The 27,977-nt window shown below is 41.3% G+C and overlaps 1 protein-coding gene across 1 annotated transcript in view; it reads left to right on the forward strand.

Annotated features, from left to right (window-relative positions):
• The first annotated feature begins 1,702 nt into the window (after positions 1-1,702).
• Positions 1,703-27,977, forward strand: part of LOC140277130 (WD repeat-containing protein 70) — a 38,969-nt gene continuing 12,694 nt past the window's right edge. Inside the window, exons 1-13 of the mRNA XM_072372042.1 lie at positions 1,703-1,777; positions 2,601-2,660; positions 2,770-2,853; positions 3,156-3,261; positions 3,379-3,586; positions 4,351-4,410; positions 4,846-4,979; positions 6,191-6,344; positions 9,272-9,348; positions 17,293-17,467; positions 25,075-25,174; positions 25,657-25,741; positions 25,852-25,990. Of these exons, the coding sequence (XP_072228143.1) occupies positions 1,753-1,777; positions 2,601-2,660; positions 2,770-2,853; positions 3,156-3,261; positions 3,379-3,586; positions 4,351-4,410; positions 4,846-4,979; positions 6,191-6,344; positions 9,272-9,348; positions 17,293-17,467; positions 25,075-25,174; positions 25,657-25,741; positions 25,852-25,990 (1,407 nt within the window). The 5' untranslated portion in view covers positions 1,703-1,752. The remainder of the gene's footprint in view (positions 1,778-2,600; positions 2,661-2,769; positions 2,854-3,155; positions 3,262-3,378; positions 3,587-4,350; positions 4,411-4,845; positions 4,980-6,190; positions 6,345-9,271; positions 9,349-17,292; positions 17,468-25,074; positions 25,175-25,656; positions 25,742-25,851; positions 25,991-27,977) is intronic.

Below are 27,977 nucleotides of genomic sequence, written 5' to 3' on the forward strand. Positions count from 1 at the left end.
ACGACAATCATACAAAGAGATACATCGATAAACTAGTGTGAACTCGGGTGAACTCGGTTGACCTCTGGAAGACTCCGTCCTGAGGCATCTCTCTTTGTTCACAAGCACCCTCATTTCCTCGCCACATGACTGGAACTAATGCAGTATATGTCATATAGGACATATATAGTAAAGCGTAGGAAATGCAGTTAAAGCATAGCAATACAATTAAAGGCACAGTAAGGTAATTGTAACACAGGGTATATCATGAGATAAATGTTAAAAACCCTAACATTTACCTTTATCATGGTCCAGTATATTTGAGTAGTTAGTTCTCATCTGTGTTAATTTTGCATCATGGTTATCTTTTAATTTCAGGTCAAAATCCAAGAGGTTCAGTCACAATGAGGGAAATGGAACTGGTAGAAATAAAAACTCTGCTAAATGGAAAATGTATTTATTTTTGTTTAGTACCAGGCTCTTACGGTGCGTTTACCCAAAGGTTTGAGGGATCCACAGCCTGATAAAATATAAACGTTTGAACGTGAACCATCAATTTAAAAGTCCATCATTCAGCCAGGCTTGCTACAGAACCAACCAAAATTTTAAAAAACTTGTTTTTTTGTTTGTTTGCACCACAGAAGTTTTGGCACTTCTGGTTTAAATTACTATTGATTAAAAATAGCTGCACGAGTCAATGATGACGTATAAAGCCAGACATGATACTTGGACACTTTTCTTCTCTATTCTAAGCTTAACTACTTTGTTTTCATTTTTAAAGTCTCAAATAACAAAAAGAAAAGAAAAAGGGATCAAACTAAAAGTCTGAACACCCCATGAGGTAAATCCTTATAAACTCTTATTTAGACAAATACAGTATCACAGCTCAGACAAGAGTGTATAGCCAGCTGAGAGTCTTTTAGATCTTATTGGGTATATTTTTGTCCTTCGTTACTTCAAAAGGATTCCTTTTCAGATATTCTTCTGTCACCTTGGTTTATTGCAGCTTTGAGCTATATTTAGAATCATTGTTGTCTTGTAGAAGCCATCCTTATATAATCTTCAGCTTTTTACAGATGGAATGAAACTTAATGTAAGAAGTTGCTCGAATGTATGTGAATCCACTTTTTCCAGCACCCCTGAAATGATCCCTGTGTCACTGGCTGCAAAATAAAGTATGTTGAATCCATTCATGTGTGTAGCAGTTTGCAGACTGGATCCCCCCAACTCAGACCCCCCCCCCTTTCAAGGAACATCATTACTGTCAAATATGACTTGTTTTGCAGTAATATTATTTTGAATGGATCTTCTAGCAATCCCACAAGCAGTTTTCTTGCATATTCTATGTTTTGTCAAAACATGGCTGCTGGCTGTTGACACAGGATTGATCAATTGTTTTTTTAAAGCTTTGAAATTTCCAAGTAGTTTCAAGCAAGTCTTGTTCTGAACAATCTCCATTAGACGGATTCCATGTACAAGAGCTCTCAAACGCTTGGTGTCCTAAATGTCTCTGTTTTGACAGTACTGTGAGGTTGCAGTGGTCTGTTCTTAGTTAAACTGGTTCATTTTAGCTCTTGTTCAGCTTTGAACATTTTTACTTGCTGGGGCAGAGGTTTATGTTAAGTAAATAAAGCTCTGCCTTCACTTAAATTTCTCCGAACGGCTCAGAAGTTCTCTGGCGAGTCAGCTGTGATGTCACTGAGCCCGCAAAAGTAGCGAAGAAGAAGAAGAACTTCTTCCGGGGGTCAGAGGTAAACATCCTTGTTTGAAAACATGGATACGAGAAAAGTGAATGAAGGTACGTTTTTTTTTCCCACTCTACATGTCCAATAGTCTGTATTACAGCAGTTGCAGACCACTTACATGGACGTACCTGACTCCCGTAATTGTTGAATTGTACCGCAGGATCATAGTTAAATAAATATAGAAAAGCTACTTGAAAATAATCCGCTGCTACTTTTGCTAGCTTTAATGTGTTAGCTTTTCTTATACTTCTTTTTTTTTTCAATGATATTTTCTACCCAAGTTTTTTTTCAGTTTACACCATAAATTCTCAATTATGCATACGTCAGATAGTCACAGCTATACCAGCCCATAGACACTTAAAGTATAGTTGAAATAACGTAGAATTGCTGTTAACAGCTAAAATGACATGTTACTCACAGCCTTCGCCTTTTCATGTATTTTTTGTACTTGCGGTATCTTTGACGCACAGTAGACGTTACGATGTGTTTCAACAGAAGCGGTTTTTAAGCTTAATTTTCTAAAACTACTCTATGCTCAGTGTAAGATTAAGTCCAATCAAATCTACCAAGTGACCAATATATGCAATGTGCGTAAAATTGACTGTCACCTTAATTTTATGACCGTAAGCAGCTGGTTACTTTGTTACTGCATAACTAGTGTATTGGGATGTTCCATTCCAAGTAAATACTAAATCACACCAACAAAGACATCATTTAAACATCTCTCCAGTTAAAGCTTTCTGTCCTCTATGAAAACATAGTACAAAGAATGTCACCTTTTAATATTTAGGCATACATGTGAAAGGAAGCTGACATTCAGATGTTCAAATAATAAACAGAGTAAATCGGGTCATGATAAACTTATTTCTTTTTCAGCATCAGAGAAGATGGATGGCGATGAAGACATTGGGTCTGTGATGGGATTCTCTGGGTTTGGTATGTGAAGTTGAGCACAACAATACTCTAATTTAATTCTGATAGAGCCACTGATAGTTTCAGCTTTGACTGAAATCATAGATCAAAAAGTTTTGTTTGTTCTTTCCAGGTAAGAAAGCACGCACATTTGACCTTGATGCCATTTTTGAGCAGACCCGGCGGACAGCTATTGAGAGGAGTCAACGTATAATTGGTAAGTCTTTTTCTTTTTTTTTTTTGATCAATTGTGATACTGAATGACAGCATGAGTGTGAGGCTGCTTTCATCCACACATTCTTATTCATATAACCATCCTCAATGCCCCTAAACAAAACTCTGGGATTTTGTGCAGTTTACATTTGAAATCATGTCCTCCCTGCATCTCACACAGATGATTTTGTGCTGTCTAGTGTACGTGTGAAAGGGCAAGTAAAGGCAATGTTCACACCGGATTTTCCGGATAGTGTCTGGAGTTCATGTGCAAAAGCAGTTTCATTGTAACCCTTGTCTCCTCAGAGGAGCGTCAGGCAAAGACTCAGATGGAAGAGGAAGGGGAGAGCTCCCATTCAGTCAAACCATCTATTCACAGGCAAAAAGACAAAGCTGCAGCTGCTTCTTCAAGGTAGGGTGTGTGTGTCAACACAATGTCTGCTTTTCAAATGCAATATCCTGTCCATGTATGCACCTGTCTTTCTTTCTTTATTCTTTCTCTCTCACACGCTGTCTCTCTCATATTTAGTGGACAAAAAAGTGAAAGCAGCAGTGAGTCAGACTCCGACTCAGACTCAGACTCAGAGCTTATTGGCCCCCCAGTGCCAACTCAACTTGCAGCTCAGGAGGATGACGAGGAGTTTGTGGGACCACCACTTCCACCAGGTTACACGGGCAGCACAGCACAAAGTGATGATGATGACGACGAAGGGGAGACACAAGATGATGATGATGATGTATGTCTGAAATAGCAGCAGCACCGAAAGGCATTAGCTGTGGATTACAACATGTTTCCCAATGTTTTGCAGTCTGAATCTCGTGGGGTTTTACTCGTTATCTTTAAGATTAGGACTTTTGCTCAGGCTTTTAGATTCAATTGGAAACTCAAAAGTTATACTGATAGCACTGAATATGTTCTATTTTGGTATTTGGAAGTAAACATTGACGGTGTTACAATGAGATAGCATGCACAAAACCAGGAAACTGTAGAAGTAAACTGGATTTTAGCCATCAGTAATGTTGTTATTTAGATGCAAGTTTTTAGCTGTAAGATTTTACAGTTTATTCAGTGAAAACAGCCTAGAAAACCAGGGTTTTAGGGTCTTTCAAAACCACCGTCTTCCACCACAAGATGGCAGCACAAGGAAAAAAAATTAAGTTGTTATTTACGGTTTTCTTTAACATGAGTCTGCTGTTTCTTTATCCTTTATCCTAAAATACCACTGACTTCTGCAACATATCAGCGCGTATCAGTAGAGTTTTCACTCTGTGTCACTGCTGTAAACGTCTCAGGCTAGAACAAAGCCAATCGCTTTCTAACCTTTGACATATGGGACTCAGTAATCCAAAGCAGAGATTTTTTTAGTCACAAAGCCTGTTTAAGTTAAACTGTGATTCATAATTCATTGAAATGCAACATTATTACCACATAACTAATTCCATCTTTTGTCTTTTTTTTTTTTTTTTTTAAACATTTCCTATGTTCATTTTTCCAACTCAGCATCCAGTGAAAAAGATTCCAGACACTCATGAGATCACTCTGCAACATGGCACCAAAACTGTAAGACCTTTGCTTTCAACATTAATTTGTAATCATTTCTCCTTACTATGATAAGATGATGTACAGGTTTTTTTTATTTAACCAAGAAAAATAACTGAAGTAAGACCTTGTACTCTGAAGTTAAAACATCTGGATTTTGAGGTCTGTGTCAGTTGTTGGGTCGACTTTCAACAGTTGTGAGTCAGTTTCACACGTTTTAGCAGTAAGTACTGGTCAGCCTGGTTTACAGATAAGGTGCCGATGGCAGTATTGAAATAGTACGCAAAGTATTTGGATCATTATAAAAGAGCAAACTTCAAGCATTTGACTTTTAGCAGAAGTAGTATACCTCCATTGTCAAATACCTGTACCTGAACCTCCAGCAGCCACCTACAGTTGTCTTCTGAACTGTACAGGCTCAGAAAGTCACTTTAGTGAAACCATTCTTCTTCTCAGGTATCAGCTCTTGGTTTAGACCCGTCTGGAGCCCGTCTGGTGACTGGTGGATATGATTATGATGTGAGATTCTGGGACTTTGCTGGGATGGACCAGTCTCTGCAGGCCTTCAGATCCCTGCAGCCCTGTGAGTGGTATGTAGAACATCAACACAGTTGCTTAACATGTGTTTTATTGGTTTCATGCAAACATCAAATACTCTGACTTCATTTATGTGTGCCAAAGTGTACACGCATACACAAACTCATGCTCGCTTGTTGAGCTTCAATGAACCTAATGCATACTCTGTGACATCCTCCCATTTTCATGCAAAATGAGGCTTTGAGAAGCAGATGGTGGAGTTATGTGGGTGTTTGTCTGTGTGCATATGTGTTTATTCTGCGTTTAACTGAAGCCGTCATCAAAGATCAAATTCTTTCTTGGTTTTGGGAACCAGTGGGCTGAGCTGGATCAGGCTTCCCCTTATTAACCAAAAATGTACGCCACATTTAATGTGATTACATTGTGATTCCAGTAGCCTGTTTGATTTACTAAGCTGGGCTTCATTCAGAAAGCTAAGTTGTTGAGATCCACTTTTCCTCTTTCCTGACCCACAAAGGCCACTTATGAGCTCAGTTAACTAAAACAAAGAGGAGACTGAGACTTTGGTGCCATTTCGTGGGCCTTTGAAGATGCCAACCTCTCTTACTCTGCACCTCAATTGAAAACAGGATTGACTTCGGGCTCACTTTGTTTTCATCATTGGAGGTTTTTGCCTCATGTTACCAGAGCTATTTTAATTATATCTGATACTGACTGACATCACGAAGACCCTCACTTTTGTGGTCTAAACAGACCACTAAATTGCTGAAAATTCCAAATGATCTTTGTTGAAATTTAGATCCTAAAAATGACACAGTGGAGCACTCTTAACACTCATAAAGCTCCCCTTTTAACTACGATAGATCAATAGATAAGCATTTATTGTTTTGATGAAGATTTATATGCATTAGAGCAATACTACAAGCCCTTAAACATTTGTTGCGGTGACATAGTTTTAAACATACGTTTCAGAGCTCATTCTTCCATCTTTACAGCTTTGAAATACTATCATGGTCACTGTTGTGGTTTTGTTTGTTGCCGGTCACCCATCAAAGATACTCATCATCAAGTATACATCAGATGTTGGGCTGTTGCTATAGCTGCATGCATCTAAACTTTGTGCTTATGTCTTATATAAAGCCGTTTTGGTGCCAGAGTCTTTCCCACTGATAGCTTGCAGATGGCTTGCAAACAAGACACAATGTGGCATCGCCACAGAAATGCTAGTAAAAGTATCTCCTTTGTTTTTTTTTCTGTTCCTCAGCCATCAGATCAAGACCCTGCAGTACAGCGTCACTGGTGACGTCATTTTGGTGGTTTCTGGCAATTCACAGGCCAAAGTGTTGGACCGCGATGGCTTCAATGTTATGGAGTGTGTGAAGGGCGATCAATATATTGTGGATATGGCTAACACCAAGGTATGCTAAAGTTTATAAGAACTTGGGTCTCCATTTGTTTTTTTTTTTTCTTTTTTTGCCTCTCATTTTTCTTTAGTTTTTTTTTTTTAACAAAGTGTAAAAGTGATTGCTTTAATCTGGCAGCACAGCATCAAGGCCCAGCGGAGCTCGAACAGTCAGGCGACGACGCAGGCTGCAAAAAAAACAACAGCTTTAGTCAGTCTGCTGAGGGCAAAAGGCTGGTCATTATGGTCACCACTACGTTATGTCAAGTTAAACAAAGACGTCTGTTGCCAGAGGTCATTATTTACAAGAGCCAGTGTTAGTGATGATATCACAGTTTACCTCCATTTTATCTTTCCAATGAGACTGGAAAAACGAAAAATTTGCCCTTAATTTGACTTTAAGTTGATGCATGTGCATGAGTAACTTTCTACACATCCAACAATGGCAGGTAACCTGAGAAAATCTATTGTCCAATAGTGTTTTTTTTACTGGCCATCAAGCTGCGGTCACTGAGGCAGTCTGAGGTTATGGCGAACAGTAAGTGTCCCGGTACACAGTCGGTGCATAAATATACAATCATAATACAGTCCAGTGATCCCGAGCTATTTATTCACTAAATTAATAATCTTACAGTACTTTGGCAGGTTTGTAGTTGCAGTGTTCCCGGATTTCAGCAATTATATACAGCACATTTGTAAAAGCGAAATAATGGCCTATGGTGGCCAGATCTGTAAAAATATGAGCCATGATGTAATGGTTTGGAATAAATCAGAGAGCTGTCTCAGTTACTTTCAGTCAACAGCTATATTATGAGAAACGTGTTAAATCTAATGCAATCAAACCACCCTGCCATCAGTTCTGCTTACAAAAAGCTTCTAATTGTCTCCTGTTCAAGAAGTGTTACTGAGTTTTTAATATTTTGTTTCCTCATCCAACAAATGTGACGTCGACATCCACAAAAACTTACCATAAGTGTGTTTAATATAAAAGAGGTATGTTCTCATCTCCATAACAACAGCAGTGCTGAAGGGTTTCTGCTAACTTTAGACTGTTGTGCTCTCTCAATGCGTCCTGCCAGTGGATAATGGCAGCAAGGTGTACCTGGTCTGTTTTTTTGTGTATGAGGATAATTATATGTGCCACGTGATCAGCCAGAAGCCCTCTCAAAGGAAAGGAACAACAAATGCTTTCGGGGCTGTCGCGGTTCAGATGCCTCAATCTACAAAGAAGGATCCTAATTAAGTGTCCATGTTTGGGTTTTAGTGTTTTTAAGAAAGCTATATTGGTCGTCAGTAACCATCTGTGCCAGCTGCGGTGCATTTAGACATGGTTTATACCAGCCATATGAAGTACTTGAAGTAAAGGCCCATTGATTGCGAGTAGTTTTCCTGGATGTCCCTACATTCTTATCCTGCTCAGTCCCATCTGGAGCTGATGGGGGAGTTTGGTTCAATGAAAATGCATTTTGGCCTGCTGACAGTGCCCCAGTCGATTAGCTTTGTCTCGTGACAATGAAGTCCTTGCCTGTACTGTGCCTCACTGTGACACACAGTTACTCATAATTCATCTCACTGTGCAGAGATTTGGGATAGACAGGCTCATATATGTATGCAGCAGAATGACCGATCTCTTATTTATTTATTTTTTTCCCACCTCCTGATAATTACTTGGTCTGTATATGTTGGGGAAAAAAAAAAGAAAGGTTAAAAGTCTTTTGTCCATTCATTACTTCAAATCCAAAGACGAGAAAGAAAGTGACTTGTATTAGTAATTTTCTTAGTTTTTCTCCTGTTTGGGCCGCTGCTAATAGCGCTTGTTACAACAACAAACTCATGCATGCCAACATTGTCCCCAGATATACAAAACAAGGGGATTCTTGTCTTTGCTCTGTTTGCCATTAGCATGCTCTCTGTTTACTGATGGTATCGGCGTTAGCCATTTTGGGGGAATCGAGGAATCAAATTTGTTCAGGAAGGCAGCGGGCCCCTTCGCCCTAATTGTGAAGCCCTTGTGATGGATGACCGGCTCTGTTATCAGGCAAGTCGGTTTGGCCACTCGCAAACCCGTTTGAGCTTTGGCCTCATCAAATTATCAGTGCTTATTAAACCATAAAATGTATAATTCATTTTAGTCATAAAGTGGCAACGTGTAGCAGTTTCACGTAATCGGTTGTTAAAGTGGTGCGTTTAAAGTGTCTGACATTGAACAGACACGCTTCTTCCTGATGCACACATACCGATGCCACTTAGTCACCGTCTGCTCACGCACTGCTCTGTTTTCTTGCTCCACCTGTCACATCACCGTGCGTCACGTCTGCAGCCTTTTTGCAGCACACCGAAGGGTTCCTCTCTGACCTGGCTGTCAGGGACGGCTCTCTCTCTCTTGGGTTATTCCACTTTGAAGTAATTTGAAATGAGTAATTCTCCACAGGACTCCTCCAGCAGAGGAAATGGCAAAATAAGTGCTCTGCAAGGAGCTCCCTGTTTGAAGCTGTGGCTCAAGGCTGCTGTCAAATAAAAGCCAGAAAGCCGTGTTACCGTTTGATTAAATAAAGGGTTCGTTCCTCAAGGGAGGTCCTGCTGGGATGCATTCAGATAAAAATGTTTGGATGAACGTTTCCTTTTTTGATAATCAAGCAAATTTGTCTTTTCAAATTGTTTGTGCATTGTAAGATTGTGAAGGAGATCTGTTCCTCCGAGCAACGTTTAGCCTTTAAAGTTTCCATCAGTTCATCTTTGGCTTGTAAATATCTAATGACTTTGAAAACATTTGTTGGGTAGTGACATGTGAGTTCCTGCCTGGATCCACACTAAACGGCACGATCATGCAGCACATCAGAACGACTGGAAGCTACAGTTGGCTCAGCTGAGCCCTGGTCAGAAACAATTTACAGGCTGTAAAGAGTCTATAGCTTGTTCATTTTCACTTTCCGTACTTTTCAGGGCCACACAGCCATGCTGAATTCTGGGTGCTGGCACCCCAAGATTAAAGAGGAGTTTATGACCTGCTCCAATGATGGGTAAGTTTTCCAGAAGTGTTGCATAGAGTGTAAATTACTGTAAACCGAGTCCTGATCGGATCCTTTGTCTTTTTGACACATGAATTTGTTTTTTTTTCTTCTTTAAAATAAATCAACACAGTTGCTTAACAGTTTAAAATAAACTCTTAAGCCGCTCACAACACAAAGTTGATCAAACACTTTCTGGTTTACTCATAGAGACAGCTGGATATAATTAAAATATCAATTTAATTCCTTACGTAAAATGCATATTTACCAATAAAAATTCGTAGACCCAACTAATTAATATCATTAGTTTTCCTCCATGTTCTTCAGAGTTGTCTTGACAGGCTAAGCTGGTCCTTTATGTTCAAAGAGAGTGTTGTCATTGAACAAGTCTCGCTTGGCTCTCATCTCATCTGTCACCAGCAGGGAGTCCTCTTGTCCAAACTATGCCTCTGGAAAGTGCAGCCCAGTCTCACAGCTGTGCACTGACACATGGCGCATTTATCCAGATGTGGCCTTTTAGTCGTATGCACTGACTTTGACTAGATTAACAGCAAGAGATGACAAGATGTCATGCACACATATTTATGATTTTTCTTATTTAAGATGGCTGGGTTTTAGCACTCTCTTGCCTCCTTGAAAACGCCATTAGACCAATATGACTCCAGAGGCCATAACTCTTCGCCCCTCATGTGCAGGAATATTTGTGTATGAACACGTGTGACTGAACTACAGCAAAGTGATGAGTCTAAGTGAGTGTGTCAGGCAGCAGTGCAGAAACCCAGGGCTATCATCATTAAGTGGAAATGAGGGCCTGGCTTTGTGGCCAGGCCACGGCCCAGTGTTTACCAGTGTTACAGCTCTCCCAGATGTGGAGGTTGGTTTATTTAGCTCTTATTGAGTCTCTGGAAATCCTCCCCTGGCACGTTAGCACTGGGTGTTGCCCCTGGCCAGCTCACAGGAGAACAGGAACAGGAGAGGAGCGCACAGGGAGCCATTGACAGGCTGAGCAGCTGCATGCGGGGAACGTTCTAGCAGCAGAGGAGGGGAGCACAGCAACCTGGGTGCCAGAGCTGGAAAAAGAGAGAGGGGATTGCCTGGATTGATTTTCAGGTGTGCACGGTTGTTTGAACCCTCGAAACATTTTGAACATTCAATAGCACAGTATTTTTCAAACCCTCGAGCAGTAATCTACATAAAAAAATAGGTGTAAACCACTGATAAAATGCTGTCTTTGCGAGCCAACTTCCCCTTAACCTACAACTGTTTCCCTTGACCATCCCCTGTAATCGCTCCAGTGCAAACAGGATGTTATTTATTTGGTTGTAGATCACATTACTCAAATGTCTGTGCAGTCCTTGTCAGAATTCAAATTTGAAGATATTTGTTCCATAAAATGTTTCCTCCAGATATATTTAATATCTTCCATAAAAACGAGAGGAAAAAAATGCGAGATCCCAAACACAGACCTCTGAAATCACTGTCAGGCACATCTGAGTTGTGTTATTTTGTAAACGTACATTGAAAAAATATTTTTGCAGTTGTGAGCCATAATTTTCATGGTTGAAACTCTCTTTTCTTCTTAACCATTAACGTATGCATCTTTATTTTCACATCGCTCGGTGTTCCCGGAGCGCTTTTCCATAGAACGCGCTGAAAATAACTTGCATTAAAGTCCAGCGAGTGACTTAAATGAAGCTGAAAAATCAGCTGGGGTTAAAGTGGTTCCGTAAAGGTCAGTTCAAGTTCACGCAATCAGAATAATTGAAAACAGGCTCGGGTAGTTAAGCCTACCGTATGTGCCCCGCTATGTTTAAGCAGTCGAAGAAGTCGAACGTGGATCTAATCGATCCACCAAGGCAAAGAAAGACCGGTGTTCAGTGGTGTAAAGAGTTAGGTCTCCAGTTTAAGACAAACAATGCAAGGCCTGACCGTTACAATCATAGATTGTATGGGTAAGAGCTCACCTCAAAAATGACCCGCTGTGTATTCTCCTAAACACTTTTCCCTTGATCTGCCTGGAAGATGTCATAAGGCCGAGGAAAGATGTGAAGCCATCAGAACTTTGAAAGAAAGAAAAAAGAGAATCTGACCCACACTAATTGGAGAATACAGCAAGTCTTCATCATGGCTGCCTTGTAGATACTATTGGGTAATGTAATAAAAAAAGACCCTGCTGTGTGTGCATTTTGCTCCAACAGTTTTTGGCATGCCCATAGTAGTTTTTTCAGCTTCATATTTTACATCAATGTAAGATAAATCCTTAATTAAACTTAATTTACAAGCAGGTATGATTCACTAAGCTGCACTGATACATGGGACCTTTCCTCTTTTGTGATGGTATTGATATTCATTTTGTGAGTGAATGAATGACATTCTGTTTGTTCCTACCAGGGGACTAGAAAAGCTTCCAGATACATTATTATGATGAAATGAATTATGATGAAATGAAGTGATGTCGCATCGTGATATTCAGTCAGTCAGTGGTGAAAACCCCCAGAGACCCTCTACGGTGTAGATACGGTTATTTTTTTTTTATTCCCACAGTTGCATTTTCCTTCGTTTTTCAAAATATCAGCAAGTGGAAAAAAAAATCAAAATTCAACCTCAAAACATGCCTTCACAAAACTGTCATGTGATATAGGGGATGTGCAGGATCCTTACTGCCTATGGATGACCGTACTCCATCCATCCAAAAAAACAACCCAAACAAAAAGCTGTCTGTTAGTCGACGTACAGTGCATCTGCATTGATGCAAACTGCGCTCTGCAGCTGCACGAAGGCGTGAAAAAGATGCTGCACCATCTCTGGAGTCCGGATGTAACCCACTGAAACCTTGAGGACAACCAGGCTTTTCTGTCCACTTGGATTATTAATGCTCCGGTTCTTCTGGATGCATCATCAAAGAAGTCTCTTTCTTTCTTTTTTTTTTTCTTCTTTTTCCCTCACCACCCAGTGATTCATGCTACTCCATCCACTTTTAGTGCCATCCTTTGAAAAAGTGTGGCTTCCACAGAGACCAATAGTACAAGTGGGTCTTGGCTACTGGCTGTGTTTGCCTGAACATTAAACCAACACATATGCTTCTCTTTCTGTCGAGTTAGAAGATCTTTGTTTTGATTATTTGAATAGGTTCTAATGCACGATCACTAGACCACCCAGCCACTTAATTAAAGATCCCCCTCTGGTTGTATGGAATCTCATTCAGAGCAGCTACCTCCCAGTTCCTTAAATGACTCTATAAAAGACTTTCTTTTTTTTTTGTTTTTTTCCTAGAAAGGAAGTGGATGCGAGTGAATCACTGATGAGGCAGTTTGATAATGCAGCAGCGGGGTGGTGGTGATTGTCCTTGAAAGCTGTGGGTTGAATGGAGCTTCAGCAGAGCTGTGTGACTGAAGTATTTCTGCTCACACTGGTGTGAACGTGCCAGCGTTTCCATTCTCCTGCCATTCTGTCTAACAGTTTGAAAGTGTTAAACGGCGCTGTGCTTTCCAACAAAATACATGTTTGATCGAAGGGGGTCTATTATGCGTCGAATAGAGTCTAATCAAGTCTTCGCCGAAAGACGGAAGGATTTCTTTGGCAGTGCTGAACTGGAAGTAAACTACAAAATATGCCTGGCAGGTTTTGTCTGCGGTGTATTTTGATAGCTGCGGTTCTTTTGTCATGCACAGAATCTATATAACTGGCAGCTTTCAAACCTTAAATCATTTCTTGCAAAAGTTACCAAGTAATACTGCTTAGAATAGTTGTCAAAGTATAACTAATGCTACCCACACACCAGAAGACTTAGAAAAGACTCTGAAAGACTATCAGCTCACATCTAAAGACTAGAGTTTAGAGTTTTTAGTCCCAGACTAGCCTCAGACTAAAGATTTTTAGCCTTAGCCTTTAGTCACTATTTGCAAGACTACAACTAGATTTTTTGGATTTTTTTTCCTATCATGCAATTTTTCCCCCATCATGCTCAGCAGAAAAAAATGGAGAAGAAGCAGCTTTTAGCTACAGCTGCTCTTGTCTGTGCAGTGGATGGTAGTGGAAAAACCCAACAAAAAGCTCCACCGGTTGCTCCTCCTTTTGGACAGTCCATTTTCGCCTGCTTGCCGCTCGTTCTTCTACGTCCGCCGACATGTTTGTTCTTGACTGTCTGCTTTCCTGTTTCCTGCTCATCTATCGGTTGTTGATTGTGTTACGTCACTGCGACCTGCGATAATATTAAACCCGTTTGATATGATCCCAAGCCCAAGACTAGGGAAAGACTGGCATGAAACGCGGTCGCAGGCTGCAGATTACCACCTTAAATTTAACGATCGAGATGACGGGAGCGCGCCGAGACTCCAGTTTGACTCCTAAAGACTGTCAGTTTTTAGTCTGGGACTGTGAAAATCGTTTGGTGTAAGCCCAGCATAAGCGTGGAAAGATCTACATCCGTGTCCTTAAAGGCAAGATGTTGCTGATTATCTGTGCCACTTCTCCAGTTTTATTGTACCCAGGATGATTGTGAGAATCATGTTGAGCATTTTATTCTGCGACTGAAATTTCAGCCAGTAAAGCTGAGTATAGGACAAATGGCGACTTTCTAATTGGGCCCACATGTTTCTTCTGTTGAGTCTTGAGGCACACAATTTGAGGAATGTTTCCAGGAGGTTCGAATGCCAGGGATTCCCTTCATGCTGGCCTGCTGTCAGGGCTGCAGCTGGTCTTGGATGTGTTGCTGTAAGCAAGGAGGCCCAAAGTGGCAGGTCCTTTTGCAGCTGGAGAACAGAAGTGTAATGTGTTTCTTTTTAGTCCCCTGCATGGATAAATCGCTGTTGCTCTCAGCACCTAAATGTTTTTTTTTACATTCTTAGTTTTGTACGATAGTTTGTGTCCGGTGTGTCCCGTCTTATTGATCATCCATAGCACACTGGAGTACGTTCTCTGTTTTTCAGTGCTCTCAACCGAATGTGTGCTGAAAGCTCACTTTTGATTTTTGAGGAAAATTACTTTACAGCTGGGTTGTTTAGTTTGATCTGCGTGACAGAACAGAGATGAAAAGTGAAGACAGACACCACAAAGTGTGTGTGTGTGTGTGTGTGAGCATGTCGGGACTGTTCACTCAGTTGGACACATCAGGTTCATCCACAGTCCAGCATGTCTCCGACTGTTTCCCACCTTACAATGCAACTGTTCCATAACCTGCCCAAGAATGCACATACCATACCTTAAAGGAGTGCATTTATCCTTCTTGTTCAGTCTACAACCATGGCAGCATTTGTTGACATATAGAACCTTCAGGTCTTTATGTATGAACTCTGAATTCAGTGTTTGTTTCTTTTTCTACCAAACTGAATAGAAGGCTATTTGCTTGTAGGTGTGAGAGCATCTTATTACACAACTCTTTGATTAAATCTCAAAAGCTGTCCCGGCAGCTTTCCTGTCATTTTGTGCCTGTAGTTTGTGGTCTCACCTGCTGTCATGAGGTATTTTTAGGTTGATTCTCTACTGCCTGAAGCCAGACAAACAGTGTTGGGGAAATTTAGCGAAGTAGCCTCACAATCCGGTGGATTGTACCCACAGTCCATCTGTGCCTAGGCCTCTTTGTTTCCTCTTTTGCTTTCCCTGCTTCAGTGCAATTGTGTGTGTGTGCCTTCTCCTAAATCCTTCTGTTATTTCCCCCATTTTATCTTCTTCAGCTGCGAAAGGAAGATGGAGCATCCCCCTCGCCCCTTAATCCTCCTTTCTCATAACACAGCCCCAGTTAGTCAGTCAACCAGCTATCACTGGAATTCGACCAATAAACAACCTTATACAAGATGTACATCTCTCTTTTCCTTATCTCCCTATCTGTAAAAGGAATCCTAGCAACCATCACCCCCATTAGGTCTATAACCTGATGGACAGATAAAATCTGGGGCTGAGGGAGTTGTCACTCCTCAGCTGATGTGTGAACGACGGTGCCAGCTGGTAAAGTGTGCATGCATGGCTGAGGTTGTATGCGTCTCATTTTGTTACATTCACCTCTCTGACTCTACAGCGACTGTACAGGAAAGCTGGCTGCTGACTGAAGTGAAAACACTCATTTGAGAGCGAGGAAAGGGCAAGGCTCTCACTGTTTTCTTTCATTATTTTATTTTTCATTTATTCTATGTGAATATTTTGACCTCATATACCCCGTCATTACCGTAACTTCCTGTTGCTCTAAAGAGGAGTTTAGTGTTTTTAGATGTGCAGGAGGCATCTGTGTCAGTGTCAGGGTTGCTCACGCTTGGCTCCACACTGGTGGGCTCCAGCTCTGCTCTGCTCTGTTCTCTTGACAGCCAGCAGTGCCATGTTTTGGAAAGAGCCCTTCCGATAAATAGCATTCCAGGTTTTGTGTGTGGCGCAAAAAGGTTATGTTGTCTGTATCGGCCTGACAGCCGCCTATAGTCTTCTGTAAGCAAAAGAGAGACGTCTGTGTGTGGCAGCAGGTGGACCGATTTGTCATCTAGTCCATAGCTTTCACTCTTTCTCCTTCCCTTTGAAAAAAGAAGGGGAAAAAAAAACTCGCCTTCTTCTTACCGTACAATGCAGAAGCCTTCGGGTTGCATCGTGCAAGTGTGTTTATCTGTGTGACTTTTGCAGTTATTTTTTCCATCAGCAATTTTTTTTCTTTCTCCCCCTAACTTGTTAGCAGCTTTGGATTAAGTAAATTTAAACAAAACTATGCATCAAACCGGGTTTTATTTGACCCTTCCCAGCTCTCACTTAAACCATATGTCTTCATATGGCAGTTGTATCACATTGTTAGACTTATCCAAACACAGTTGAGTGTGTGTGTCTGTGGCTTCGTAGCCAACCATGGAAGAATCCTCGCATGGCTGTTAGTAGCAGCTCTGCCTGTGTGTTTATGCCCCTCTGCTGACCCTATGACCCAAAGGTCAAGATGCACACTAAGGCAAGCAGTGGGTCACAGACACATTTGGATGTTCTCCGTCTGTCCTGAGTGTCGGTGTGGGTGTGTGAAAGGTTGGCTAAACATGTGTGTGTGGTAATGTCTTTCAATAAATAAATGTGGGGGGTTAAGTCGCTGCGACTTGTTTCGCTGATGCTTACACATTTAACATTTTACTTCTTTTTTCTTTTCTTTTTTGAGGCAGGGTTCACATATTTTTCACCGGTTTTATTTTCCCTTGTTGTTTATTTAAGGTTTTCGAGGGATTTAAAATCACTGAGAGGACACAGAAGACGCTGATTGAATCCCACTTCCTGCTGCTGGGAATGAAAAGTCGCTGTTTAGGTTTAAATTTAGATTAGGTCAGAAGAAGCTGTGTGCACCATATCCTCATGACAGAAAGTTATGCCAAAAGGGTCAAAGGTGACATGTTGTACCTCTTTCAGTCTGCTTCCAGAGTGTGAAAAACCACAACCGCCTTCATTTATTTGAAAGAATTACTCCACCAAACTGTGAACTGCTCAGTTTCTTTGTTTGACTGGTAGAAGACTCAATTATAGGATCTTTCAATTTTGTGTAAGTGCCAAAATGTTTTTTTTTTGTTTTTTTAACACCATTCAGGTCAGTACAGTGTGTTCAATGTTTGACATATAAGGTTAAGACCATAAGGGATACCTCTAAGACTTTTTATGACTTTATTTGATTGAATCTCACATCTAGTCTGCATTTAAACCCCATTCTTAGTGCTCCAGGTTGCATAATGTGTTCAACAGATGTAGGAAAGGGAATCAGGATTTCACGGAACCTTCAGGCAAACCTGTCAGACTGATCTACTGTTCTGCTGTTTGCGAAACCCCTCGCCCTGCAACACAGAGGTGCCCTACCTCGTGTTCATGAGATTGACCAGGGCACTCGGTGTCTGTACATTCTGATTTATTGTAGTGGTGGGTGGTGACAATGATCTGATATGTTTTGAAGGACAGATATATTTCATGACTGACTCGTGACAGTTGGAAGAGGATAAATAACATTCTGTTTGTCCACAGCTCTGTACGCACATGGGACGTGAACTCGGAGAAGAAGCACAAATCTGTGTTCAAACCTCGCTCCCACCAGGGGAAGAAGGTCATCCCCATATGCTGCACCTACAGCCGTGATGGAAAGCTCATTGCAGCAGGCTGCCAAGATGGCACCATCCAGATCTGGGACCGAAACCTTAGCGTGAGTCTTAAAGCACATACCAAACGCCATGATGTGCGGTCGGTTGTAAACATGGGATGTCTGCTTTGTTACGGCTTTGGGTATAGAGTCATGAAACTTAGGTCATGTGGTCACAGGCCAAAGAGGTCAGAGTTCAACAAAGAGCCAGCTCTGAAGAATTTAAACCGCTTGCCTTTAAACTGGAAATAGAAGAACTGATTAAAACAAATTAAAAGTTGATCTGATGAGAAATCTTAGGGAGCCTTATGACAATTCATTCATATCCTTAATTCTTAAGGACATGAATGAACTGCAGTACCTGTTGAGACATTTTACCGAAAAATGCCTGGAGGTGGATTGAGAGAAAGAGTTCGTAGATCAACAAAGTCAGAAGGAGACATCAACCTATAGGAATCCTGAATACTGACTGATCATATATATTTTTTTTGATAAACCCAAGCTGTGCTGCCTGAAGGCCATCTCTAGAGCCACACTAATTTTATGACTCAAAATAGCTGGCTATGTAACTGAATTTACTGCCTTGTCATGAATAAGTTGAGTAACACAACATTTTGGTGGAGGGGCAATCACAATTTCCCTCTGAACATTTTCCGCTATTAGTTAATTAGACAATTAAGTGATCAAAGCTTCCATTCCTTTAGTCAGGATTCGCATAGTTGACGTAATAGTTGATCTTGGCTCCTGGGAAGCATAGCGTTCACCTACTTGGCTGTTTTCACTCAGTTAATTTGAGAGATCTTAATAAAACGGAGAGTGCATCTGCTCCATCTTTTAAGAAGACGGTTGTCACAGTAGGATGTGTTTAGTATCTAACTGAGGGACACCAGCGGCTGGTTCATGCTGGTAAAGAATAGTTTTTGCTTACTTTCCTGCAGCATTCGTATCCACAGAACAGATGGAGAGAGGGGAAAAGAAAAGAGTCTTGAAGAGGGGGTTTAGTGGACCTGTAACATGTAATTCAGTATTTTCAGAGAATAAATATTGAAGTTTGGTCTTGTTACGTTAGTGTTTGCACAGTTTTGAGCATTATTTCACAAGTGGCTTTTTCCATGATGTGAGAAACACTTGAGTCCCCAAACATTGTAAACCCTCATTTTGAAAGAGCACATGAAATGACTGGAGAACCACAGTGAATGGAGACATTGCCAAACACTTCCCACGGCAGCTTTTTATCAGGACAGTATATACTTTGAACAACGCGTTTGAGTCTATTTTCTGGAGAATGCCAGGTTACTTGGAGCTTTTTCTGCTTTCACTCGTTCGTTTCATTTCGTAGTGTCTCATCTGTCCATCCCCATACAGTTTGTGGATGAAGTTGACTGCCTCTGTTTTTTTTTTCTCCATGTGATAGAAACAATTAAGCTGCAGTCAGTGAGTTGGAACAGCTTGATTGGAAACAGGGGCTTATCCAGATTAGTGAAATTGGAATTAGGCTACATGATAATTACTCCAAGAGGCAACCTCGCAATAAAAGGACACAAACAAAGTAGTTTTTTTTTCTTTTTGCCATGTAACTGCTTTCCTTTCCTTTCCTTTGTGTGTGTGTGTGTGTGTGTGCGTGCCTCCATAAACTGCTGCTGTATTGACTCCCACCTCTTTACCAGTCACCCATCATCCCACCCGAGGGCTCCACATAGCAGCAAGACCCCAGTGATTGGGTTAAAGCTCTCAAAATTTATTACCCCTCCTTCTCCAAGCTAAATATTTACCCTGCGTCCCATAACAGCTTACAATAGTCATGTCTGTTTCCTGATCACTGGAGCCTGTCCTGTCTGAATGGCTCAAGAATTTTAGTTGGTGCCCTCTGCCCTAATCAGCAACCTGTGCTGCTGACTCAATTTCAGCCACAAGCCTAAAAAGGAGTTGGCCTCCTGGTGCTTTTATTGCTGCTCCCTCCCCCTCTTAAATGAGGCCAATGTTCTGTTGTATTGCTACTATTACTCATGGTCAGACTATGCAGGCAGATCAATCACGATCAATCACGTACATGACCTTGATCTATTGCTCAGCCCGAAGAGAAGCTATTGAGGATGACACATTGTGTTCTTGAGTCATGACACGAGTTGATTGATCCAATGATGGGAGTCAAATAGGTCGCTTTGAGTTGAATTGCCACAGAGAGTGATTGCATGTTCATTCTCTGACCACAATTACCAGACTGCATTTAAGTGGTTGCCAGGTAATGTGCGCTTTTTGATACACGGCGTGTTCAGGGTGCAGGTCCTCATTACGAAATATTACCAGAGAGATCCAAGGAATGCTATGATGTCATTGGTGACCTCTCATGTTCCCAGGCTTCAAAGTGGGACCACAAAGAGGTGGTTTTGATAAATCAGTCTGTGCAGACCGTAATAACCAATGACATTGCAAACTTTCTCTTGTCGTCTGCATGAGGAACCACTGTCCCAGCAATCGATTCACAAGAATATTCCGTGCTTAGTGCTTCGGTCTGGTTTAGAGTCTAAACCCTAGTTTACTTCGAGTCACATTTAGCGTAACAGTAGATTTCAGCAAATGTTTGGACATTTGGTGAGTTATCTCTTGTTTAATTTCTCATATTTTTTTTTTACCTGTCATTATCGGACATAGTTTGCTTTTAGTCTGCAGGGTGATCTTGTGCAAGTCGCAGTTCTTGAGGGTATGAGAAGGAAGAAGGATTTTTCTGAAGATGAGGTGTGGAATGATATTCTCTTTTTGCAGGAGGCGTTAAAAAATTTGATGTATTACCAAAACAGAGAGGTCATAGAAATGGATTTGTGAGGTAAAGTGCACATGATTATGGCTCTTAAAAGCAAATTAAGAAAAAATGTGGTGAATTGTACTTAAAACTACTCGTGTCTCCAGCCCCATGAACTTTTAACGCAGGGTTCTTCAGAGTTCCTGGCAGTTTGCCCTGAACAAAGCTCACAAAGAGAAGTCCAGTTAGATGGAGTTCTGGGTGCTTGATGAGCAGCCACCCTGTTGCAACGAGACTGCAGCATAAGTTGGGAGGTGGTTGAGTGATGCTCTGGCAAGATGGCTCCAATCACCGACTACTTTTCAAACAACTGTCCAATACTGTCCTTCCCAGACAGCTCTGACCCACTGGGCTGTTTTTAAGCACGTTTGGGGATGTCCGGTGATGTCTTCCACTGGAACGTTGGCAGTAGATCATTTGAGTTGTCAGGTGAGACGTTCAATATGTCTAAATCTGGGGGGTTTGGAAACTGGGCTCAACGCGTCACGTTCTGTGTCATAGTAATTAATATTCACGTTTGATAGATTCTGTGGTGATTTTTTTTTTTTAGTAATAGCCTATATCTGCATTGTTTTATAATGATTGAGGATGAGGAAAGTTCTTAATCAAGCTGATTGTTGAGCAACAATAAAGTAAACGGTTAACCGAATGATAGAGTTCAACGTGGCCGACTGTTATTTTTTTGTGATGTTACAGGCCCTGGGGCAGGATAAAAAAGGATAAAACACTGTTCAGTGCATGGACAACACGCAGCAGAAGACTTTGGAGAAACCCCTTAAAGTTTAAAGAATATGGTTCAAAATGGTCTTCAGGCAGTGAGGGAAAATACTCAGCCCTCAGAAGTAGTCACACTGGTCCACAAAGCTATCAAGAGATCCTTTAATTGTAAATATTTACACCATATCTCAGTCCCTTCTTTGTGACGTGCACATTGTTCCTGTCACTGTCACACAGTTGGAGTTTTCCTCCCTTCAACCATTTCTACATAACGGGTCATGAAACAAGGTCTTATCGTATAAATATATCTTAAGATAGTCCTGTTTTCTACTTTTGTGAACAACTGAGACACAGTTCCCGTCTTATAGCAAATTGTGTTTGGATTATCTGACTCTTCGTTCCAGTTTGATTCTCTAACACACACACACACACACACACACACCGCCTCACCACCACAACTTGTTGATTTCCATGAAAGATCAGAGCAGCTGTTCAGGCCTGTGGTTTGGCCACTTGATCCTCGGGCTGTAACCGAGGTCAGAGTGAGATGTTAAAACTTACAGCACAGAGGGCATCATTGTCTTTCAGGTGTGCAGCTCTAAAAATATGGAAGAAGCGTAGATGTCGAGCCTTTGCGGTCTCTATATATTCAAGCTCAGATAGCGTGATTTGGAACAGTTGGCGCTGTGGTAGATTGTTATCTTAGTCTGCCCAGAATGAAACCCAATGCTGTGGTCCTTCTGCTATTTATCAAGTCCTGCTGCTGAAAGTGTGTAGATGTAGATTAGGGCTGTGTGTGTGTGCCATACGCATGTGTATGAAATGATCTTGCATTGGCATCTACACTTTAAAAAATGCTCTCTGAATAATGTCTGTTTCTCAGAGAGAAGGCCGCAGCTTACAGACGATGTCACAAGGCGTGTGAGAAGTGTCAAACAGTGTATGAGAATCTGGTTTCACGGGCAGGCTGTGTAGATTAGCACGGGAAACAAACACCTTGGCATCTAGCATTGCCAGCCAGCATCAGGATAGTAAATAAACACTAAAGCTTTCACAACGGCAGCATATGATCTAGAAATAGCTGAAGTGGGTGTATGTTTTGCAAGATGTGGCTAGAATAAGCACAAAGGTACCCGGTGCCACTTTTCTTCATGGATTGAGATTACACTCCACTTCACGTCACTTTTCTCAAATAAAATGGGTATTTTTTTTATTTTTCATGAGTTTCTTTTTCTTCTTTACATATTTGAGGTATTTGTCTAGCCCTGATTTAATGGATATTAAGGTTAAAACACAACGGGAGAAAAAAAGAAAGCAAACAAAACAATGCATGAGATGTTAATCTAAGAAAGATGTCAGATGAAAAGAGAGGGCGTGGTGGGGGTTGCGGGCCAGTGGAATGATTCATCGCAGGTTTAACAAGAGCGCTGAACTTTTCCTTTTAGCTGGTGTGAGAGGAACTGGAAATGGTGAAAAAACGCATATCGGTTGGAACAGGTTCATTTCGAGCAAGAAAGACAAGAACAACAAACATCTGCGCACTTTTCTCAGGGCTTTCATAAAGCAGATTTATCGGTCTCCCGTCGCAGCGTATTTACACGTTCAGTATATTCCCACCCTGTGACTCCATACCTCTCATTTTAATGTGAAGCACAGAAAGCGAGCTGAAATGTCTCCACGGGTGCTCTATTTTTATGGAGCGCCGCTGAGCGTACGGCAGCATCAAAAGATGAGATAATTACAAGATAAACGTTAATCAGAACACCCTCGGTTCATCTGTGGCAACCATGCAGAGTTTCCAATTAAATCCGTGTGCGTTACATTTCCACGTTCCGTCGGCCTGGCGAAGCCCAGCAGTCGTAGCAGTGGTCGGTTTGAACATCGTCTTACCTTCGCTGCTTTCCATTAGACCCGAGGTTGCCCACTCTTTGATTAAAAATGGAACATTTAGGCATTCAATTGCCCCCTTGACTTATTTTGTAACGAGTTAGCGCAGCAAATAAAAGAACGGTCAGATATACCGAGATGACAAATGAGAAGAATGGCACTGAGTCATCAGTGAGCAAAATGATGACGGGGAGCAGAAAATTATTCCCGGGGAGACCAGGCCTGCAAAAAAAAAGTGTAATCCGTGTTATCTACAGTCCAAGGTAACGGTGTTATCGGTCTCAAGCAAGTTAATAACTTCCCTTCACTTACTTCGGAGGTGAAGTATGGCCTCGTTTCTTTCTTATCATGGGGGCGCTTCATTCATTCAGCTCATGCTCCACTCCACTCTCTCCTGCCAGTTTCTGCTGGCTTTTCTCTGTATTTCTCTATCTTATCTGTCTTGCACACTGTGTGCTCCCTTCAAATTCCTTAACCACGTTTTTTGGTCAACAGCCTGCAGTGCTGCAATTCCCTTTTCACTGATTTATTTGCATTCCGTTTAGAATTAATGACAATGTAGCTGTGTCGACCAAGGTTATGTTTGTTTGAGTGTTAGCAAGCCTCCTTCCCAGAGACGATTGCACCACCGGCGTCGAGTAATGATCGATCTCTGTAATCCGGCTGTACTCAGCCCAGGTAAGACTCAGGCATTGGGCAGTGAATGTGGGAAGAAGCAGAGGAAAGACAAAGGTATCCACGCATTGTTGTTTGCACTAATCCAACTGGTGATGACTTGACCAACAGTTACTAACAGTGTAGATGTGATGAATTGTTAAAAAACGGCGTAAATTACAAACATTTGCTGTTTTTTAGCTCATCAAATGAAGGGACTTTCTCTCGATATTTTTTATTTTGTTGTAGTTTAAGATTTGAGCTGTTACCTGGACAAAGCAAGCAGTTTTGTGATGTCTCCGTTAGTTCTTGGAAGGAGTTTGAGACGCATATGTATATGCTATGTAAAAGAATAACAATGGAAACTGCAAGTATCTGCTGGCCTAGTTGTTTTATCTCGTGTTTTAAGTACCAGATAAAACTGAATTGTTTGCCCTAACCTCATTAACTTTGAGAATTAAGAACAATTCACTCTTACTACTATGTCTTTTCTCACCTTTATGCAACAACTTGAAATGAAATGTCGCTCTTACTCCATACAGTAACATCCCAGGACAATGATCACATGGGAAGAATTCTACACTCGATTCTGCAAAAAAAAAAAAAGAAAGAAAAAGCTTCCTCCATCCCCTTAAAGCTGCCGTTATCTCTGGCTACGACTTTTGTTGTTGCTATTATTCCTTTTTCTTTTTTTTGCTGCCAACTAATAAACGCACCACCAGAAAACAATCGACAGTCCCAAGATGTTCCCCTCACCGTCACATTCAAAGGGGAAAGAGGAAGAAATCCACACACGAGGGAAGCTCCAGTCGTTTTTTGTCTGTCTGGAGAATATGTTAAAGAAACCAAGTTGTTTTATTTTCTTTTTTTCTGTTTCAGGCGGCGTTATAAGGGTCATTATTATTACTATCGTTTTTAGGAGGTTTTTTAAACCTCGGAGCCCACGGGTACAAAATATGACTGAGAAACACTCACCTCTGCTGCCGCCTACAAGCCAAGGTGTCCGTGTTTTTCACCCGTTCTTGCTATTTCTTTTTTAATATAGTTTATTGGCTGACACTTGTTTACGATTGGCTTATTATCCTAAAGAATCAAAAGGTCCGTGTCAGCCAAGGAATGTGGTTAATAGAAGTGTGTTTGGTCTGCTTTATTGGTCAGTAAACTCTAAGCAATAATAAGAATATTATTATAATACTGATTCAGGTTGAAAAATAACATCTGTTCATCTAAAAGTTTGCCAAGATAAATGTCTGTGGACTGCGGTTCTGCTGGAGTGTGTTAAGTTGATAGTATTACATAGGTTCCAGTAGGCTTCAGAGTTCTATGGTTTGGTGTTGGCGGTGGAAATGAAAACCGTGTGTTGTTTTGAAGACACACACGGAATAAAAAGGTCTTTTTGTTGCTGCAGTGGCAGAAAGAGACATCTACTGCTGACGCAGAGCACTGCTTGCTCCGTATGCTCCAAGTTTTACAAGAGATCGTCCAAGGTCTTATACTCTTAGACACATCTACACAGGAGCTGTGTCAAAAACCATCCCAGCTAAGCCATGAAGGTACGACTGGTATAGATACTGATATGATTAATGCGTCTTTGTTTTCTTTTTTGTCCCAGGTTCACACAAAGTTCCACTGTCGGCAAGCCCACACTCCAGGATCGGAGACCTCTTGCCTCTGTTTTTCTTATGATGGCATGACTCTCGCTTCACGTGGAGGTACAAAAAGAGCTGCCAAAGCCAGCTATTTCGCGTGTTAAAGACTCATTCGCTTGCATCAGAGCATCTCGTTTTTATGTCCAACTCTCAGTCGCTGATGAGAAACAACTGATTTCAAGCAGATTAGGTCTTTGTCCCCTCCTGAATCTGCAAATAAACAGCGAGGCCCGTTAACAAAACACAGAGAACTCCCAAGAGATGCACAGCATGTTCACAACAAATGCTCAGTTTCCTCCTGGTATGTAATCTAGTCAAGAGGTTTCTAACACAAAGGTAAACAGAAACAGCTCTGAGTAAGAGTCCTTCACTTAGTGGGATTTCTAAAAAAAAAGAAAGAAAGAAAAGGTAAATGAGAAATAACTCCTGCAGCTGTGCCTTATGGTCAGGAAAAAGGTGGAGCACCATAGTACAGTAAACAGCTTTTACAGGACTAAATTACACCATCTCAAGTTAACTTGTCCAATCCAACTCCTCTTTTCTAGGTGATGACTCTCTGAAGATGTGGGACATACGGAACTTCAAAAAGCCCGTGAATGAAGCCACCAGACTGACCAACTTCTTTTCCATGTGAGATTTCTCAGCCATCCTCTTGATAACAGCCCGCCTGTTTGCCGTTGTATCGTGTGCAAATTGCGAACTGATGTTATGTGTGTATGTAACTTTTTTTTTTTTGCAAGGACCGACTGCTGCTTCAGCCCGGATGACAAGCTTCTCGTGACGGGGACCTCCGTGAAGAAAGAGGAGGGAAATGGGAAGCTGGTTTTCTTTGACCGAGTTTCCTTTCAGAGGCTGTATGAGATAGAGGTCACCAATGCAGTAAGTTCTGCCTCAACCCCCCCACAAACACACTTGCACTCATTTTTTTTTTGGCTTTTAACTGCTTCATATGATATGATAAAATAGATAAAGGGAAAGAAATTGTACCCTCAGTGAAACAATGAGCTTGTCATTTCTTCTCGACAGCAGTAGTTTGGGTTCAAACAAACCTGCAGCCTAAAATTGTCCTTATTTGGCTTATTTCTGCTTAAAAATCCCAAAAGCAGTATTCTGGGGCTTTATTCAAAGACTTCTTATTATACTTCACACAGACTTTGTAAAGATTACTTGTTTAACGCATAAAGTACACGTTCTGAAAGTGCATAATAGCCTGCACTGCAGAAACTGGGTTACACATGGGTGGAATTAGGTTTTTAAGAAATGGCTTGAAACATCCTTCAACTTTGTGAACCATTTTTCTCACAAAGAAAACACACTTTTCTTTTCCTCTATCCACCCAATAGCCTGATCATCTGGCAGAGACGACACGTTTTCCCGTGAAGAACAATTTGTCTGTAGCTGTAGTTGTATTTTAGCCACATGGCTGTATTTTCTCTGTCCTCACATGAGATAATAAATACATAACGGGGGAGAACAGATCCGAGAAAGATGAGAAGGGTAACAGAGGAGAACGAAGGCAAAGAGGGAGAGTTGTAAAGAAAAGGAAAAAGAAATCGAGCTCAGGGAAAGTGGAGTAATGTGATCTTTTGTTAGTCCACAAACTGTTGGCAGGACAATTATGACACTTTTATAAGTGCTGACTTTGAGCTATGTTTGAGATTAGATTATCTGCAGACACAACCAACGTGTTCCATTCACATTAGCCTCTGATGTACCTTATACTAATCCTGCTTTCTCAGAAATCTGTTTCAACCTGCCAGAGGTGCCGTATGTGGAAGAAATACTGTTGTTTTTGTTAATCTCCTGCACCTACTTCTCGTTCTCTCTCTCCTTCCTCACGCTTTTATTTTTAAAATACGTTTTATAACCACAGCGTCGTCTGACAAAATCACCTTTGAAGTTACCTAAAGTCGATGCCTGTGGGTGTATTTTGGCTATATTTACACACCCGATGATCTCCTGCTGAGAAAGTTTGAAACAAAGGTCTTTCTGACACGGGTGCCGGGGCATCTGACATGCTTCTGACATAACTCCGTTCCGCTCCTGTGTCTACTGGGCGGAGGTTGATTTGTAGCTGAAATTAACTGTGCATCTAACTGTGAAAACTGGGAAATGCCTTTTGCTGTAACTCTGTCCCATTGGCCATTGACTGCACGTGTCCGGAAAGTGGCTAAAAGCAACAAAACACAGGCTTGTGTGTCTCTTCCTGCCATGCCGGCCAGCTGCTGTTGTCTTAAAAACATTGGCACAGCATCTGCACTAAACACACAGCAAACTGCTGGAGGAGCACTGCCAGCGTTCAGGTTGAAGTCATTTGCTGAGATTTTATAAAAGGAAAGAAAGAAGAAACAATTCGCCGGCATTTTATTAGCCAAAGTTGGCTAATTTAATGAAAAAGACTTATTTTCTGAAAGAGCTACGTGACTCCGTCAGCCCTAAGAACGACGTATGTTAAACATAAACACAGATGCTAAGAGGAAGAAATCCCTTTGCTGATCCATCTCGCAGTAATGTCTTCCTCTGTTGTTTATGCAAGTGTGTTTCTCAAAATGAAACCCACATTTTCTTGCCTCTGTAATTGTCCTCTCTTCTCTAGAAAGCTAGAGCTCCTGTCTGGTGATGGTTAAAAGATGACAGTCCACAAACCTGGCAGATCTTTACACTGAGTTCGGTTAAAGCACACTTGACTTCTGAGTGCTCTGTAATAATGGTGTCACTCAAAAATAGTGGGTGGCATTATTAAACTGCTGAAAACGTAGCCCACATTTGTGCGGCTATCGGCCCCTTTAGCCCAAGCAGTTGACTTCAAGATTCAGTCATTTTTCACTCCTATATTTTACTCTCCTATATTTACGTCCTCAAACGT

The sequence above is a fragment of the Leuresthes tenuis genome, unplaced genomic scaffold (genome assembly GCF_036924035.1).
Source record: "Leuresthes tenuis unplaced genomic scaffold, fLeuTen1.0.hap1 SCAF_19, whole genome shotgun sequence".
Lineage (NCBI taxonomy): Eukaryota > Metazoa > Chordata > Actinopteri > Atheriniformes > Atherinopsidae > Leuresthes > Leuresthes tenuis.